Source organism: Falco peregrinus, chromosome 1 (assembly GCF_023634155.1).
Source record: "Falco peregrinus isolate bFalPer1 chromosome 1, bFalPer1.pri, whole genome shotgun sequence".
NCBI lineage: Eukaryota > Metazoa > Chordata > Aves > Falconiformes > Falconidae > Falco > Falco peregrinus.
In genome coordinates, this window is record NC_073721.1 from 49,354,120 (window position 1) to 49,370,132 (window position 16,013).

Consider the following 16,013-nt stretch of genomic DNA (forward strand, 5'->3'; position numbering starts at 1 on the left):
CATCGCACTTGAACTTGTCTGTCTTCACCCAACCTACTGACTTCTGTTCCTGTCCTGGCAGTTTGAGAATGAGTCGGCTTTAAACCTCTACGAGACATGTAAGGTGCGGACAATAAAAGCTGGGACCTTGGAGAAGCTGGTGGAGTACCTGGTCTCAGCCTTCAAAGGCAATGACTCCACCTATGTCACCATCTTCCTGTGCACTTACCGGGCCTTTGCCACCACCAAGCAAGTGCTGGACCTGCTGCTTAACAGGTGAGGCTGCCCTGAGCCCCAAAACACACCTGGGGGTGACCAGTGCCTGACCCTCCTCAGCCAGGGGTGCCCCAGCATCTTCTGCTGCCATGCTTTGGAGGGCTGATGAGCTTCTCCCAACTCCATCAGTGTAAAAGTTTTGGGCAGGGCAGGGCGGACACAACTTCCCAGAGAGCTGGAGCCCTTCCAGCTGGAACCCTGCCACAAGGTGGCCAGTGCTGGCTGCTTCCCTCTTCCTGTAACACGGGGGCTGTAGCAGAGTCGGGGGAGCAGGACAGTGTGGGAGATTCATTCTGACCCCCTGGCAGACCTGGAGGTGATGTGGAGGGAGAAGAGGCAGTATTGCGAGGCAGCTGAGTCTAGGATGCTCACTGCCTCCTCGCTGTGCCCCACCAGGTATGGCAAACTCCATGTGCAGGCGAATGGGGACCATGCCAGGCATGCTGTGGATGAGAGGATGGAGCTGAAGAAGTAAGTCTGGCTGTGCTGTGCATGAACAAGATGGGTGGCTCTGGTGATAGCTCTTTGTTTCTCCTACAAAGGCATGTGTTGTCCCAGGGGTGCTCCTGGTGCCTGGGGCTCGGCGGGGGTGCACACAGGCTTCTCCTGGCTCCCACTTCTCATGCTGGGCTTGCTTGTGTTTCCCCGCTCCCTGCAGCACCATCTCCTCCATCCTGGGCGCCTGGCTGGACCAGTACTCAGAGGACTTCCGCAAGCCCCCAGACTTTGCCTGCCTCAAGCAGCTCATCTCCTACGTGCGCCACAACATCCCCGGCTCGGACCTGGAGCGCCGAGCCCGCATCCTGCTGGCCCAGTTCCAGCAGCAGGAGCAGAGCGAGTCCGAGGCAGAAGGTGGGGTCCTTTCCCCGCTTGTGGGGGGTTGTTTGGGGCTGCAGGTGAACGGAATGCTACTGGTTGGCATCGAGGGTCTCCCAAACCTTGGGTCTTGCCACGTGGCTGAGCTACCGTCCACCCTGCCTGCATTTCCATGGAGGTACACTGGGAAGCTAATCTGACTGCACCAGAAGTGGGATTTCTAAGTGGATTGGTTAATCTGCCTTTAATCCTCTGCAGACGCTTGTGTCCAGGTTTAAAATGACTATCCTTTTATCTGAGCCTTGCTTCTCAAGGCGTGAAGCCAGATGGGAATTAAGAGCCCAGGAGGTGGGATGTGGGTGTCTGCAGGGGGCTGGCGTGGGGCGGCGTGGGCCCTGGCTCATGGCAGCGATGCTCAGCTTCGTGCCGTCCCTCACAGCTGTGGACCACGGCGGCTGCACCTTCCAGCTGGTGGAGGAGAATGGGGTTGGGGACGGGAAGCCGGATTTCCTCTCCTTCTCCCCAGAGATGGTGGCAGAACAGTTCACGCTGATGGACGCTGTGAGTATTCGTCTGACAGCTGGGTGGATGGTACTCTGCCTGCCTGCTGCTCTGGGCACAGGCCTGTCTCTTCCCATCTATCGTTTCCTCCTGGCCTGTCCCCTTCTCAGGGAACCCAAGGAGACCCATCTCCATCCCTTTATCTTTCAGGAGCTCTTTAAGAAAGTGGTGCCATACCACTGCCTGGGCTGCATCTGGTCCCAGCGAGACAAGAAGGGTAAAGAGCACCTGGCGCCCACCATCCGCGCCACAGTCTCGCAGTTCAATAGCGTGGCCAACTGTGTCATCGCCACATGTCTCGGGGACCGGTCCCTGAAGCCGCAGCAGAGGGCTAAAGTGGTGGAGCGGTGGATCGAAGTGGCTCGGGTAGGACAGCTCACCATCCTGCTCGCCTCCCTCCTCAGCCCAAGGGCTGAGGTTTTGCGCTGCGTGAATCCCAGCGGATCCCTGAGCTTTCTTTAACGTGTCATCTCCTTGTCTGCCCCCAGGAGTGCCGCATCCTGAAGAACTTCTCCTCCCTCCGAGCCATCCTGTCGGCTCTGCAGTGCAATGCCGTTCACCGTCTGAAGAAGACCTGGGATGAGGTCCTGCGGTAAGCAGCTCCTGCAGCTGCTGGGAGGTTTCAAAGGGGAGGCCATGCTTCGGCTGCTGCGGCCCTTGAGCTTGCAGATGGGGTCATCTCAGCTCCAGCATTGCCTCCTGGAGCGTGCCCAAAACCCAGGGACCAGTGTAAGGTGTCAGGGACCTGAGGAGGGTGAGGAAATAAAAGTATCGTCACCTGCACCTCCCTTCCATGCGGAGCATCCAAACACGAGGCTCTGCTAGAGCTGTGAGTGTAGCTGGGGTCAGCTGCAGGAGCAGAAGAGAGCCCAAGGAGGAGACCACACCGTGGCAGCGGTGCTGACTTTTCTCTTGTTTCCCCCTGAGCAGGGAAAGCTTCCGCACTTTCCACGAGCTCTCAGAGATCTTCTCCGATGAGAATAACCACTCGCTGAGCCGGGAGCTTCTCATTAAGGTATGGGGAAGCGACACCTGCGTTGCCCTGTCTCGGGCAGGGAGCTCAGGCTGATGCCGGCAGAAATTTCCATGGTGTTCCAGCCACCGGGCTAAAGCCTTGGGAGCGCTGCTGTGGTCACAGGCAGGGGTGCAGGGCAGGGTGTGCTGAGTCTGAGGTGCAGGCAGGGGTTTCCAAACGGGCTGGGCTTTCTGCTTCCCTGCCCAAAAGTCATCATTGCCTGAAGCTCACAAAGGAATTCAGCAAGAGATAAGCATTGGGATAGGATCCAGTGCACTGGGTGACAGCTTCTCTCCAGAGTCAGCTGCATTTTAACAGCGAGGTGCAAAGTCCTCTTAATTTCAGGTGGGGCTGTAGGGTTTGTGAAAGGCTGCAGCAAAAATGTCCTCCTTCCCCATGGAGCCTCTGCAGTTTGGGGGCAGAGAGGGCACAAAATGCGAAAGGGAACAAAACATCCCATTGAGGAGGAGCTGGAAACAGAGCAGCAGTTGCTATTCACTAACCCTCTCCTCCCTGTGAGCCCTGAAAAAGCTCAGTTTTGATTTCCTCCTCTTCCCCTCGTCCCGCTTTCCCTCTGCAAGGAAAGCTGTACCAATGAAAGCAGGTGTGAATTCTAGTTCACCTATGAGTGCAGTTTCCCACCCGTGCTGATCCCTCCCTCTTCTCACCATCCAGGAGGGCACATCCAAATTTGCCACCTTGGAGATCAACCCAAAGAGGGCTCAGAAGCGGCAGCAGCAGCAGCGAGAGATGGTGAGTCTGGCACGGCTGCCCCCTGTGCCAGCTGCCCCGGCTGGTCCCAGGTCACTGCTGACCCCGCTGTCCCTTCTGTCCCCATAGGGCGTGATGCAGGGCACCATTCCCTACCTTGGCACCTTCCTCACAGACCTGGTGATGCTCGACACTGCCATGAAGGATTTCCTGGACGTATGTACCTCTATCTCTATCCTCCCCTTGCTCTGCACAGCTGCCCCAGAGCCTGGGCTGATAAAAGGAGGGCTGGTCCCCCGTGTGTCCTGTGTCCGACACTGCACCCTGCACATCTTGTGTCCGACACTGCGCATCTTGTGTCCGACACTGCACCCTGCGCATCTTGTGTCCAACGCTGCGCATCCACCTCTGTTAGCCCATGGAAATGTCCCTCAGCAGGGACATGGGCATGGGAGCAGTATTTTTCTGCCTGCTCCACACTGACATTCGGCTCCTTCTCTTCCAGGGTGGGCTGATCAACTTTGAGAAGAGAAGGAAGGTGAGAGCTTTGCCCTGGCAGCAGTGCAGCGGGGTGGAAGGAGGAGGCTGACTTGGTGCAAGCCCAGGCTGTGCCGGTCCCTTTGGGGTTGTTCCCTCTCCTGTTTTGCCGTCATGTTCTTCATTGTTGGGAAGGGGGATTCTGGTCCTTTCTATCTGCCTCTGTGCATGGGGCTGGGCTGTTTGTGGAGGAGGCTGGGGCTGGCAAACACATCTGATCTTATGGCCTCCATTTGCTGCAGGAGTTCGAAGTCATCGCCCAGATCAAGCTGCTTCAGTCGGCCTGCAACAACTACAGCTTCACGCAGGAGGACCAGTTCGTGGACTGGTTCCACAGCCTGGAGCGGCTCAGCGAGGCCGAGAGGTGAGCAGGGGCCGGGGCCGTGCTGCCACCGGCGTGTTGGGAGGTCCCACCGCCCATCTCCTCCAGCTGCTGAGCCACAGCTGCCCAGTGCTGCTCCCCGCTCCACATCCCTTGGCTCGCTGCAGCCGGGGCAGCACACAGAGCTCCAACCCTCACCTCTCCCCTCCCAGCTACGGGCTGTCGTGCGAGATCGAGCCGCTGTCGGAGTCAGCCAGCAACACGTTGAAGGCAAAGAAAAACACGGGGATCATCAAGCGATGGAGCGAGTGAGTCTGCTCATCCCCGGTGGGATGCAGGGGTATCTCTGGCTGAGCATTGCAGGGGACCAGGCTGGGGTGGCCACTGTCCTGCCCAGCCAAATGCACCTTCGCTCTGCTCCCTTCTCACCTGCCCCACGTCTCTCCTGGCAGCCGGCAGCCGCCAAGCACCGAGCCCTGTGCCAGTGGCAGCTCCCACTCAAAATCCTTCGACCAGCTCAAGTGCGGGCAGTACCTGTGCAGCGGGGATGCCACCGACTCGGTAAGCGTCACCTCTGCCGGCTCCAGCAGCTCTGACGTGGAGGAGATCAACATCAGCTTCATCCCTGAGTCCCCCGACTGCCAGGAGAAGAAGGTATGGGGCAGCTCGCGGGGTCCGGGCCACCAGAGGCAGGTGCAGCCATTGCCCGGGGACTGCCCTGGCACTGGGGGGAGCGTGGGGGGAGCCCCAGGGGCTGTTTCTGACCTGCTGGGGCTAGGGAGGCCCCTGCCCTGCGATGCTCTGGCAGCATGGCAAGGCTCTCGTGCCTCCAGTGGCTGTAGTCGTGTCGGTCCCCCGTTGTCACAGGTCAGTGAGATCCCTCTGGCCTCCCTCCCCCAGCGCTGGTACGCCCCGTCTGTGGCCGATGGAGAAGTTAAACCCACTGTGTCCTCCGCATCCCCTCTCCTTCCTGCCCTCCAGTTCTGGGAATCCACCTCCCTCTCATCCCTGGACACATCGGGCATTGGCTCAGGCTCCAGCAGTGCCTCGTCCTCTTCCGTCTCCTCCACGCCGGTGACGGCCTCCCGCACCCACAAGCGCTCAGTCTCTGGCATCTCCAGCTACTCCTCCCTCTCGCTGCCCCTCTACAACCAGCAGGTCGATGACTGTTGCATCATCCGCGTCAGCCTGGCCGTGGACAACGGCAACATGTACAAGAGCATCCTGGTGAGCGCAGGCACCCGCGGTGACGCCAGGGAGGAGCGGCTCGCCCCATTTGGGTGTGGGCGTGGGAGGTGACAGTACTGGGAGCTTTGCAGTGTTCTGCACCCCCCGGGTTAATAACACTCTGTGCTCACAGGTGACAAGTCAGGATAAGACCCCCGTCGTTATTCGCAAGGCCATGGCCAAGCACAACTTGGACGGGGACCGGCCTGAAGACTATGAGCTTGTTCAGATCATCTCGGAGGAGAGAGGTGTGTGCTGGGGGGGCTTTCCTGGGGGCTGCGTCCCCAGCTGGCCATGCAGCCCTGCAGCCTGGGCAGCACTGGGTTGGAGCTGGGCTGGGAGGTGACAGCACAACGGGTCCCAGCACCCGGGGACAACCCTCAGCTCTACTCTGGGCCCCTTTCAGGGAAAGGGTGCCCAACTGACCTCCATCCTCGGTCATTTCCAGAGCTGAAGATCCCCGACAATGCCAATGTCTTCTACGCCATGAACTCTGCCGCCAACTACGACTTCGTGCTCAAGAAGCGGGGCTTCTCCAAGGGGGTGAAGATCAAGCACGGCTCCAGCTCCACCCTGCCCAGGATGAAGCAGAAAGGCCTGAAGATCGCCAAAGGCATCTTCTAGCCTCAGCCCCACTGCCACCATCACCATCGGGGCCTTGGGGGCAGGCTGCTCTGGGCTGGGCTGCGGCCGGTGCTCCTGCTGCCCAGCACAGCAAGGAGTGACCCTCCCGGGGGGACAGCCGTGCATCTCCCTCCCACGCTGAGAGCCAGGGTGCTTTGGCAGCCGCTGTCAGCCTCCGCCACTCCATGCACAAGCCCCCGTTTCGATCAGGTCTTTTTTCTACACAGGAAGGCAGTGGGGGGGAGGGGGAGGGAATAGCTCTCTCTCTCTTTTTTTTTTTCTCCTTTTTTTTTTTTTTCTTTTTTAAAACCTTCCACGGTGTGACACTAGTCCAGCCGTCGGCCAGCCCAGAGCTGGAGCCCGCCTCTGCCGTAGGTGCCTTGTGTCCAAGCAAGCCGGGGAGCGGTGACTCGCAGAGGGGCCATTTGCAAGGAGCAGAACACGAGCCATTACCCTCCCACAGGGTGGGGTGCTCTCCTTCCTGGCTTCCCTGGCGTTTTTACCTCCACATCCTTCCTCCCTGGGATAACTGGCATCACCACACATCTCTGCCTGTCCTTCTCGTGGGAGAAGCCATGGATGCCCCAGGCTGGGAAGCAAGCTGGAAGGGATGGAGCCTCGCACCGATGCTCGGAGCCCTGTGGAGGAGGGCTGTGCCCCTGCCATGGTGGAGTAGGCGCTGTGTGCTCTTAACTGGAAGCCCGCATGGTCTCACTCCTCTCCCCGATCCACCGCATCCTCCAGCTGGACTTCGACGGCCCACGTTCAAACTTGCACCAAAGATCAAACGCCAGTGTCTCCTCTACCGTCGGGGGAAGCTTTGGGCCGTGCCCCCAGCGCTGCCAGCCGAATGAGGAGGAGAGCAAATTTCTGTCTGAACTTGTGTAAATAGAGACCTTGGGTCTGCGCAGGCAGGCGAGGAGCCGGAGAGCTCAGGGTGCCCCAGCTGCCCCAGCTGCCACTGCCTGACCCACAGAAAGTGCCACTCACCTCGGGCTTTAACCAGACTTTTTCAAACAGTGACCCTGGGAGAAGCAGCAATGAGACTTTTTTTGTATAAAACAAAAGTTTACTGATTTTTCTTTTCAATATTTATTGGTTGTAAATAGAAGAGATGAACTTGTACATTTTACTAATCCACCCTCCCCTCGCCCTGCAGCCCAGTCCCTCTCCTCTCCCCACCCTGGTATTTAAGGCTGCTGGGAGGAATGGTGGCAGAAGCAGCGTCACTCAGCCATGCTCATGAGGTGCAGACCCCATCAGCCACCCCCTCTTGTTTCTTTACCACTAGTCGCTCAAGCAGGGGCCAGACACTTGTTTTAATCATTGCAGGAAACACTAACTGAAGGGGGACCTTTTCTGGCTCCTGGCTCCATCTCTTTTTGTGTTTTTTTTTTAAGTGCTTCCTTCCAGCACATGTTTGTTTCCCGTCTGTCCGTGCTGCTGGATGGGTACAACACCTTCCCCGGCTCCAGGAGAGGGGCCTGGGCTTCTGGCAGGAGCTGGGCTGCAGGCCCCTGGCACCAGGTAGGGAAGAGGCTGCTTAGGTGTGAGCGTGGCTGGCACTGAGCTCTCCCAGCCCCGTGTCCCCTCAGGTGGCATCGCCCATCGCTGCACATGATGGGAGCCCCTGGCTCTCTGACGCAGGGGCAGCCTCCTGCCTCCCCCCCTGCCCGGCCTTGGGCACTGGCACCCCAGGGTCTTCCCTCTGCTCTGTGCCTGCCAGCTCCTGCCCACCCTGAGGCCAGGCTGGTCCCCTCCTGCCCATGTACCCCAGCAGCCCAGCGTCACTGGAGGGACTGGCTGTACCATATGTATTTTGTACCACTTCAATGAAGGAGCACACTGCCTGGTGTGACTTGTACACAGCAATGTAATTAGTCTTTGCAATAAAATACTGATGCTCAAACGTCTCTGTCCCAAGGCAGGGATTGTCCTGTTCTCCTTCCCCCAAATGCCAGCATGTTCCTGGAGAAAGAGGAGTGGACCTGACTGCAGGGGAGGCAGCGCTTGCGCCTTACCTTAACTCTGCTGGGTTGAGCTTCGGTTTGTGTTTGAGGGACCGGTGCCCCATTTTCAAATGAACCCTACTCATTTGAACCTGCAAGTGCACTTCTCACCCATGGAGAGATCTGGGAATGCAGCTCCTCCTCCATTCTGGCGTGCTACCTGCTGGTCTGGATTCTGGGCTTGCTCTTGCGAGTTTGCTGCAGGGCTTGTTGGCCAGCAAGTGTGAAAATGTGGGCAATGCCTCGCAAACACCCACAGTGACGGCCATCAGCAGGCACTGCCGTCAGTGTAGAGAGACCGTGGTCGTCTTAGTACAAGTTCTGCTTTCCCACATCCTGGGCATGGTCGCTGAACCCACAGCTGTCATGGAACGAGAGCAGAGACGATTCTGCCCAACAGCAGCCAGACGGCTCACGGAGTTCACACATAGTCCAGAATCTCTGTCTCCATTTCATTTTCACTCCCATCAGAAGGCTTGAAGTCCTCTTCCTCCTCCTCTTCATCATCCTCATCCTCTGCAGACTCATATGCCAGCTGCTCTTTGCCGTCTTCACTGCTGCTTGTATTTGAGAAAAGAGCTTAATTGGGAAGGAAGGAAGAAAGACACTGTGATGCCTTGCTCAGTGAAACCTAGGGGCATTTACAGTAGAGTTCATAAAACATGCAAGAGGAAGGCAGAAGCTGGAGGGGCACAGCTAATGTTGCGTATCTTAATAGAATTTGATCAAGCCCAAAGCAATCTGTTTTCATACTCTGGGAACTCCAGCAGAACAGCAGCAGATCTGCAGTGCTATGCCTTCTCTCCTGGCTGATTCTGACCTAACTCACTGGGATACTGCTTTGGCCCAGCATCGTGCAAAAATAACTTTCTCACTTCTTGTTCAATTAATAACATTAATCAAGTAAAATGCCACCAACAGATACATCAGTAAGAATAAGAACCTGATTACCGCTGTGCAAAGGTATTTAAAACCTGAAGGCCATGGCAGTGGGAAGATGAACCGGAAAACTTTAGTCCCAGCCACTCCTAATTCCAACCCATGTTCACACTGCAGAACAGCTTCAGCTCACACTGTTATGAGCGAGAACACAAAGAACACCAGAACACCAGGTGTAGCACAAAGGAGGCGGCAAATACAGGAACACTGCTGCCCAGTGCTGACCACAACATCCTTATTCAGCCCACATCTCAACACCATCTGCAAGGCAGTAACACATTGTGACGTTCAGAAGCGTCCTTACCAGGTCTTGTGGATCTGATTATCTGCTTTATCATCAGAGACATGGTATCTCGCAGATCATCACTAGTCTTTGGAAGGCACCACCCGTCCCGCTCTGTGCATTCTGACTCTGTGCCATCATTCCGATGGATGATTTTCTGTAGGCTAAAAAGCAGCAAAAGGGAAGGAAACGTTAGCCTTCTACATTCAGATGTAGGCTTCAAAGGAGACAGGCTATGGCTTACTTCTCTTTTACTTCATTGAGTTGGAATAGCATACTTGGTTATTCAGGTAACTGTCATATGGGAAAGGAAATTCACATGTGAAGCCTGTTCCATTTTTATCCAGAAGCTAAACGCTTCCTAAGTTTCTGGTCAATGAGAGAGGGGAATGGACTGGATATAACAACAGGCTTTGAAATCTAGCTCTAACAGAAGACTCAGCTGCCAGTGTGCAATACCTTTCCACATTCAAGTCACAGAGCTGGTAGAACATCTGCCGATAAGGCGGTAAGGCTCCTTCTCGGAAAATGTAGATGGATTCCTAAGAGGAAGAAAGAAGGAAAACATTAATGTGCATTTTACAGTGAAACAGGACAACTCTGGCATAACTGCGAAGTACTTCTGATGAGCCGATTCAAAAACCAGGCACTTCCAACACAAACCAGTTCCAAGACATAGGTCTGCATATGGCAAAAGATAAAGCTGATGGAAGGAATGCACCTAAATTTCACTGCACTTATAGTCACAACAGCACAGCTGGGCAGAGAACACACCTCATCTCTTCAAACTGCAGCTCTCTCTGCAGCCCGCTACTGCACAACAGTGGATCATATGTTTCATCCTAGCAAAATATTTATTTTGCCCTGCTGGATTTTGCAGGATGAGCTGATAAACACATGGTCATTTATTGCACTTCACTGCCCATGAAGTTGCAATTTTATCAATTGAAACAAAATGCTCATCACATCTAAGACTAGGGCTGAGTACCAATCCCATCTTGCAGCATGTAAGAAACATGCACACAGCAGGTGAAGTTCTGTAGTGATGTGTACAACTAGCAGCTTCTCGGGTAAACCCAAGGACATCAACTCACTCACAGCTGTCTCCTTAATGACTGACAAAGCAGGAAACACCCCTTTTTCACTAAGCTATTCTAAGCTTCTGATAAGAGTAATGCTTACCTTTAGTTTATACCTGCTGGATGCAGGTTTTTTTGTACTGGATGCACCGGAGGTACCAAGCCCCTGTTTCAGATCATGTACACTGACTGTATGACTCACTGAAAGACAAAAAAAAAAAGTCCTAATCAGAGACATCTTTCACTCTGTGGCATTGTACTGTCACTTCTCTACATTGATTCAACTTTGCTAGTCAGCAGAAACCAGACCAACCCAACAAATGAGCATGTGTTGCTTATTCTTCAATTGTGCGAAAGGTGGTGAGTTTGGTGGCTTTTTCCACACATTTGTTCATAATTTTAACCTTTTCTACTCCTCCTTGACAAAGAAAAGAGAATGACTCTCCCCTTGCTCTGCACCATCACTGAACAGAAGTGCATGCTGAATTCCTGCAGCATTGCTTGCACAACTCCCTTCTGTCTGCTAACAGATACTGTAGCTCAGCCAGGTGTGCACCCCAGACCCTCGCAACACTTCTCACCAGGAGACACTTCTACTGGCTTAACAACAGCACCGTATTATACCCAGAAATAAAGCTGCAGTTTTGGCTCAGCTAGAACACAGGAAGACCCTTCACCACCTGTGACTAGGATGGGGTAAACTGAGAAACAGAAGAGCCAGATAACCCTTCTACTGGCACAGCATACCTTGCTTCTTGACAGTGATGGGCAGACTGTAGTTATACGTGCTGCGCTTTGCTTTCACGGGCATGTCATTAGGGGCATAACCTAGACGTGAAAAAAAAAAACCAATAATGAGCTGAAGATGAGCAGAATATCCCTTGTTCTGTAACAGAAGTGCTGGGCTGGTGTGTGTAAGGCAGGCTGATCCTTGGGGTATGGTGACTTTAGCAAAGTAGGGAGAGGAGAAAATCAACAAAATCCTTTAACTTGGAAAGAGGGAGATGCAACCTGATGTTAACAACTGGATGCCGGCTCTGTCATGGACAGATGACCTCAGAAGGTCCTTTCCCCCACTTTCCCTCTGCAAAAATCACAGCAGGGGAACCCAATGTCCCAAGGTCTGAGACCTACTGTCCTGCACAAGATGTTGAGGTCCATGAGGAAAAGCTACTAGGTAAGCCACATAATCTACTGCTCAGTGCCTACCCTGAACAAGGGGGAAGATGATCTGCTACATCCACTTGGGCTTTGAACAAATGGAGGAGGAAAGTCAGCCAGCTGTCCATTGAGTTTGGAATATGCCAAATGAGGGAAGACATACTGCATACTATGAAATAAAGTATTAAACAGAAGAACTACAGTAAGCAGTGAGCTCAAAAGGTGTCACCTTCATCAGAGCAGAAACAGTTTGAAAAGTAAAAAGAAAAGTACTACCAGGATTAACCAGAAAGCAGAGAGAGCATCTCTGTGGGTTGGGCCCTTTTACCATATTTCATTCCACAGCGAATTCGGAAGTCCAGTACTTGATAAATCTTTGCTTCAGGGTGTTTTCTGGGGTCATACCCAAACCTAACCCATAAGCTTCTCCAAGGACCTGTTAACTGTATAAACACATATGGGGAGACAGTTACAAATACACTGTACAGTGCTGCAGAGGTTCTTAGAGAATTCTAGTATTTCCCCTCGTTGCCCTAAGATTATTTCTTTTACCACCACTTTCCTCACTTGCTGCGTCAGTATTTATATACTGTAACTTGGGCAATCAGTCCACTGAAGCACAAATATTTGTGTGCTTTTACAAATTAACTTGCAAGGACACAATAAAATGTTTGGAAAACCTCTGCCACCGTTGCCAGATGGAGAGTCAATTCGCACATCTAACTGAACTGCAAAGGTGATTAGAACCAGCGGAGAAAACAGTTACTGAATCCTCCGTGGCTTTAACTTCTGTTCAGAAGCAAGGCTTTCCTTCCCTCTTTTTCTTTACATAACATTAAGCTCAGGTACTTAGGACCTCAGAAACTGTAAGGGACCAGGAACACCCAGCTGATGCACCCTTGCTCTGCCTCTCAGCAGCCTCAGACAGGCACAAGGGCAGATGTACAGACTTACCATGTAATAGGCCAAATACGGCAACAGAAGTTTCAGCTTGTCCGGGTGGACACTGATATTGGCTTTTACTGCATTCCGAGACCAGACGGGACGGACTTCAAAGAGCTGAAATAATACAGAAACAACCATGAAAGAGTGGGAAGTGGATTACCAATGACAGTTCAGCTTTCCAAATGGACATTCTTCTGTACTGGGGCCTTTGGCTCTTAGTATGAGCTATGAGAACACTAATGTAAGAACTAGCGGCACCAAAAGGTACTTAATGTGAGTTGGCTGCAAAAAGAGACTCAAATTTTCACTTGCATAACGGAACTGAACACAACAGGGTCAGGGGTGTCTACTGACAGTTGCTGTATCATTCAGCTACAATCACCAAAAATTTTTGGGCAAGTCAGATAAAATGGCTGCATGCAGTTTTTTCCTGCGCAGCATGCTGCAATAATGCTCAGGTCAGGAATAAGGCACGTACCTTTCTCAGTTCTTCCTCCACCTTTCTATCCACAGGATTGGTACACATTTTCTTCCAGGTCTGTACAGCAGCATCCAGTGGTTTAGTTGGGATTTCTTCATCATCAAAGTTCACAAAGATTGCGTTGTGCGGGCGACGGGCCCTGCTGAGGCCAATCAGGTTCTCACCAGACACCTGGGGGTTGTTGTAGCCCTCCCTAAGAAACAGGGAAAGGATCGGGTTTGCTTTCTGCCCCCAGCACACACAGACTTGGGGCCTTCACGGGAACATGCAAAAACAAAGTTTGTGCTCCAGGTTTTGGAAGAGAAGGGACTCAGCTGGGTGAGTTTAACTTTGGGCCCACCTCCCTATCACATAGTGGTGGTACCAGGAAAGAATCTCATGACACCAGTGAAGAAAGAAAATTGAAATTTAACCCCCCCCTGCAAAGCTACATCCATCTGCACAATGACAGAGGTCCCCTGCACTCTGGCAGGAAACCCTCAGGCAGTTGACTCTTAACCCCTGTGAAATGCCTCTGCATTTGCTCCACTGTCATTACTGCCGCTCAGTAGGGTACATGGGCAAGGCAAGATGGAAATGCAGTTAAGATAATTATTTTTTTTTTTAAGTGCCGATGAAGGACTACAGTGAGAAAATGAAAGATGTTTCTTGTGGGAGATTTCACAGACTGTTCTCCTGGCAAAACCAACCAGGGGCCAAAAGGGAACAGGTCCAGTGAGCGCGATCACAGGAACATTTGGCATTGACTCCTGCACACTCTCCCCTCGGCTCCATCCCACTGGAAGCAGGCAAAAAGCCAGGCTCACTGCATCCCATGCCGCCTGTAGTGTGCTGGGGGAGGCAGGCATCTTCATCAGATCACCAGGTCCCCTCACTTGGCAGGTCCTGAGGTGGACTTTTGCTAAAGCTTCTGCTGTCCAGGCAGTTTCTCAAGTGTGCCTGCCTCCATTGTATCAAATCAAGAGGGATAAAACAGAACAAGGCAGCAGCTTAAACAGGTGAAACACATGAATGATGTATTTAGTGCTGCTCTGATGCTTCAAGAGCAGAGATCCTGTAATAATTCTGAAGCCAGAATGGACTGGAGGCACCTTCGAGTGATGAAAAAAGAAATCTTAACTTGAAGACTTGTCTGTTAGAAGTACATATCAAACCAACACAATGTTTCACTAGCTGTCCATTATAGAACCAAACACAGCTATTTACCACATTAATAGAAAAGGCACTAACCGGTGTTGTATATCTGGCCGATAAAAATAGTCAACAGGAGTGTCCAGACGTGAGAAAATTGGTGGCGGGATGTAGAGAGGTAATTCTCTATTGAAAAATTCTTCCTTCTCTGGTTTGAGCATTAGGACTTTGTCATACATGGAGGTTTGTTTGCCGTCAGGAGCAGAGTGCATCGCCAGGTACTGGAAATCAGACATTCCTGCGAGAAACAAAAGTTAAAATGTTATGAAATTCATTGTGAATGTAACGGCATTTCTCACAACAGTCAGCTTTCAGGAGCAAAAGCCTGCTAATTTTATGCCAAGGTTTATACAGCAAGGAGGCTGTAACAACGGGACATTTGGTTTTTCGTTCCAGTCCTGAGAGGTTTAAAGGGAGACACTTCCCCTTCCCATCAGACACACTTATCTTTAAGCCACGTGGGCACAAACTCCAGTATTACCTTGAAATTTGTAAACGGTGGTGACAATCCCAAGAATTTCCATTTCAAACTGGACTTCTGGCTGGATTTGTTCTTCGGCCTCCGACTGCTTCTTCTTCTTGGTCCTCCTCTTCACCTTGAGCAGCATGGTGGAGGTGGGGAAGCGATTGGCGCAGACTGGATGGCAGTAAGGGTCCCTGGGGCGGAAATAGAGCTCCAGCCTTTTGGCAGGGTCGGCGTAGATCTGTCAGCAGGGGCAGGCCAGGTCTCCCTTAGCGGGCACGGCGCAGGCCTCCTGCCCCGGGCCCGGAGGGGGGGCCTCCCTCCCCCTCAGCCGCGGCCCAGCCCCCCGCGGGACGCGAACCCCCGCACCCTCAGGGGGACACTCCCGCCTCGCCTCATACCTCATCCCTCCGCCTCAAGCCTCCCCCCCGCCTCACGTCTCCCCTCTCCCCTTTCCTCTCCCGTGGGCAGCAGCCTCACGCGTGGGGACACGCTGGGCCTGCACGGCCCGGCCAGGGGGGTCCTGGCCCCGGCTACCCACCCCGCGCCACAGCCACTGGGGCCCTCCTCACCCGCGACACCCCCTGCTCTCCTCCCAGTGTCCGCAGCATGGCCCCGACGTCCCGCACCAGCCCTGGGTACTCCACGCAAACCAATCGCGGCGTGCGGGGCAGCTCCAGCACGGCCGAGCCCCGCTCCCCCCACGGCTTGGCCGCCGCCATGGCTCCCCTGCCCAGCTCCCGCCCCGCCGCCACCCCCCCCCCCCCCCGCGGCCGCGGTACAAAGGTTCCGCCGCACGATGGTTCCTACCACGGGGCTGCGGCAGTGGAGGCGGCCTATGCCAGCGCAGAGCAGCCGTCCCCCGTGGGGTTACTCAGCCCTCAGTGCGTTTCTGAGGTGATTTCTGTGCACATATGGCGACAGCTCACAGTTGGTTTGCGTTCCTTGTTACAGCTGTAATTATCTAAAAGCTGGTACTTAACAGCGGGGGTTGTGGAGGGCCTGCCCTGCCAGGGCTCCCACAGGCAGCAAGGCAGAGCAGGCCCAGCCGCAGCCAGGCCACCAGCACCTTTGCCGGGACCTGCTGAAAACTGGTGGCCAAAATGGTGTGGTCAGCGGGAGCAGGGTAGCAGTGGTCCCCGTGCCCAGCACCGGTGAGGCCACACCGTGAATCCCGCGCTCGGCTTTGGGCCCCCAGCCTCAGGAGGGACGCTGAGGGGCTGGAGGTGACCAGAGAGGGGTGGCGGGGCTGGGGCACAAGGTGATGGGGGACGGTGGGGAGTTCAACCTGGCGAGGAGGGGGCTGAGGGGGGCCCTGGTTGCTCTCTACAGCCACCTGACAGGAGGCCATGGGCAGGGGAGGTCGGTCTCTTCCCCTAGGTAACAAGCAACAG

At 54.1% G+C, this 16,013-nt stretch overlaps 2 protein-coding genes across 7 annotated transcripts in view; one reads left to right on the forward strand and one right to left on the reverse strand.

Moving 5' to 3' along the window:
* The window catches only part of RALGDS (ral guanine nucleotide dissociation stimulator), a 61,488-nt gene extending 53,507 nt beyond the window's left edge, over positions 1-7,981 (forward strand). For 4 of the 5 annotated variants that reach the window (XM_055804646.1, XM_027778031.2, XM_055804654.1 and 1 more), the window contains exons 3-18: positions 62-255; positions 652-726; positions 914-1,107; positions 1,511-1,632; positions 1,783-1,998; positions 2,121-2,224; positions 2,563-2,647; positions 3,323-3,400; positions 3,488-3,574; positions 3,864-3,896; positions 4,138-4,259; positions 4,430-4,525; positions 4,670-4,871; positions 5,085-5,444; positions 5,578-5,692; positions 5,893-7,981. In XM_055804646.1, the coding sequence (XP_055660621.1) occupies positions 62-255; positions 652-726; positions 914-1,107; positions 1,511-1,632; positions 1,783-1,998; positions 2,121-2,224; positions 2,563-2,647; positions 3,323-3,400; positions 3,488-3,574; positions 3,864-3,896; positions 4,138-4,259; positions 4,430-4,525; positions 4,670-4,871; positions 5,085-5,444; positions 5,578-5,692; positions 5,893-6,068 (2,259 nt within the window). In that variant the 3' untranslated portion in view covers positions 6,069-7,981. The remainder of the gene's footprint in view (positions 1-61; positions 256-651; positions 727-913; positions 1,108-1,510; positions 1,633-1,782; positions 1,999-2,120; positions 2,225-2,562; positions 2,648-3,322; positions 3,401-3,487; positions 3,575-3,863; positions 3,897-4,137; positions 4,260-4,429; positions 4,526-4,669; positions 4,872-5,084; positions 5,445-5,577; positions 5,693-5,892) is intronic. The other variant, XM_055804628.1, reaches the window with a different exon arrangement.
* On the reverse strand, positions 7,924-15,361 carry GTF3C5 (general transcription factor IIIC subunit 5). Of its 2 annotated transcripts, none has more exons than XM_055804665.1 (11): positions 15,192-15,361; positions 14,638-14,860; positions 14,196-14,394; positions 12,963-13,158; positions 12,494-12,598; positions 11,868-11,982; positions 11,126-11,206; positions 10,482-10,579; positions 9,759-9,841; positions 9,321-9,463; positions 7,924-8,634 (listed from the first exon to the last, which is right to left on the reverse strand). In XM_055804665.1, the coding sequence occupies exons 1-11, from the start codon at positions 15,339-15,341 to the stop codon at positions 8,387-8,389; spliced, it is 1,641 nt and encodes a 546-aa protein (XP_055660640.1). In that variant the 5' UTR covers positions 15,342-15,361; the 3' UTR covers positions 7,924-8,386. The 2 variants fall into 2 exon arrangements, with proteins under 2 accessions (XP_055660640.1, XP_055660644.1); XM_055804669.1 differs by having other exon boundaries at positions 7,924-8,656.
* Positions 15,362-16,013: the final 652 nt, after the last annotated feature.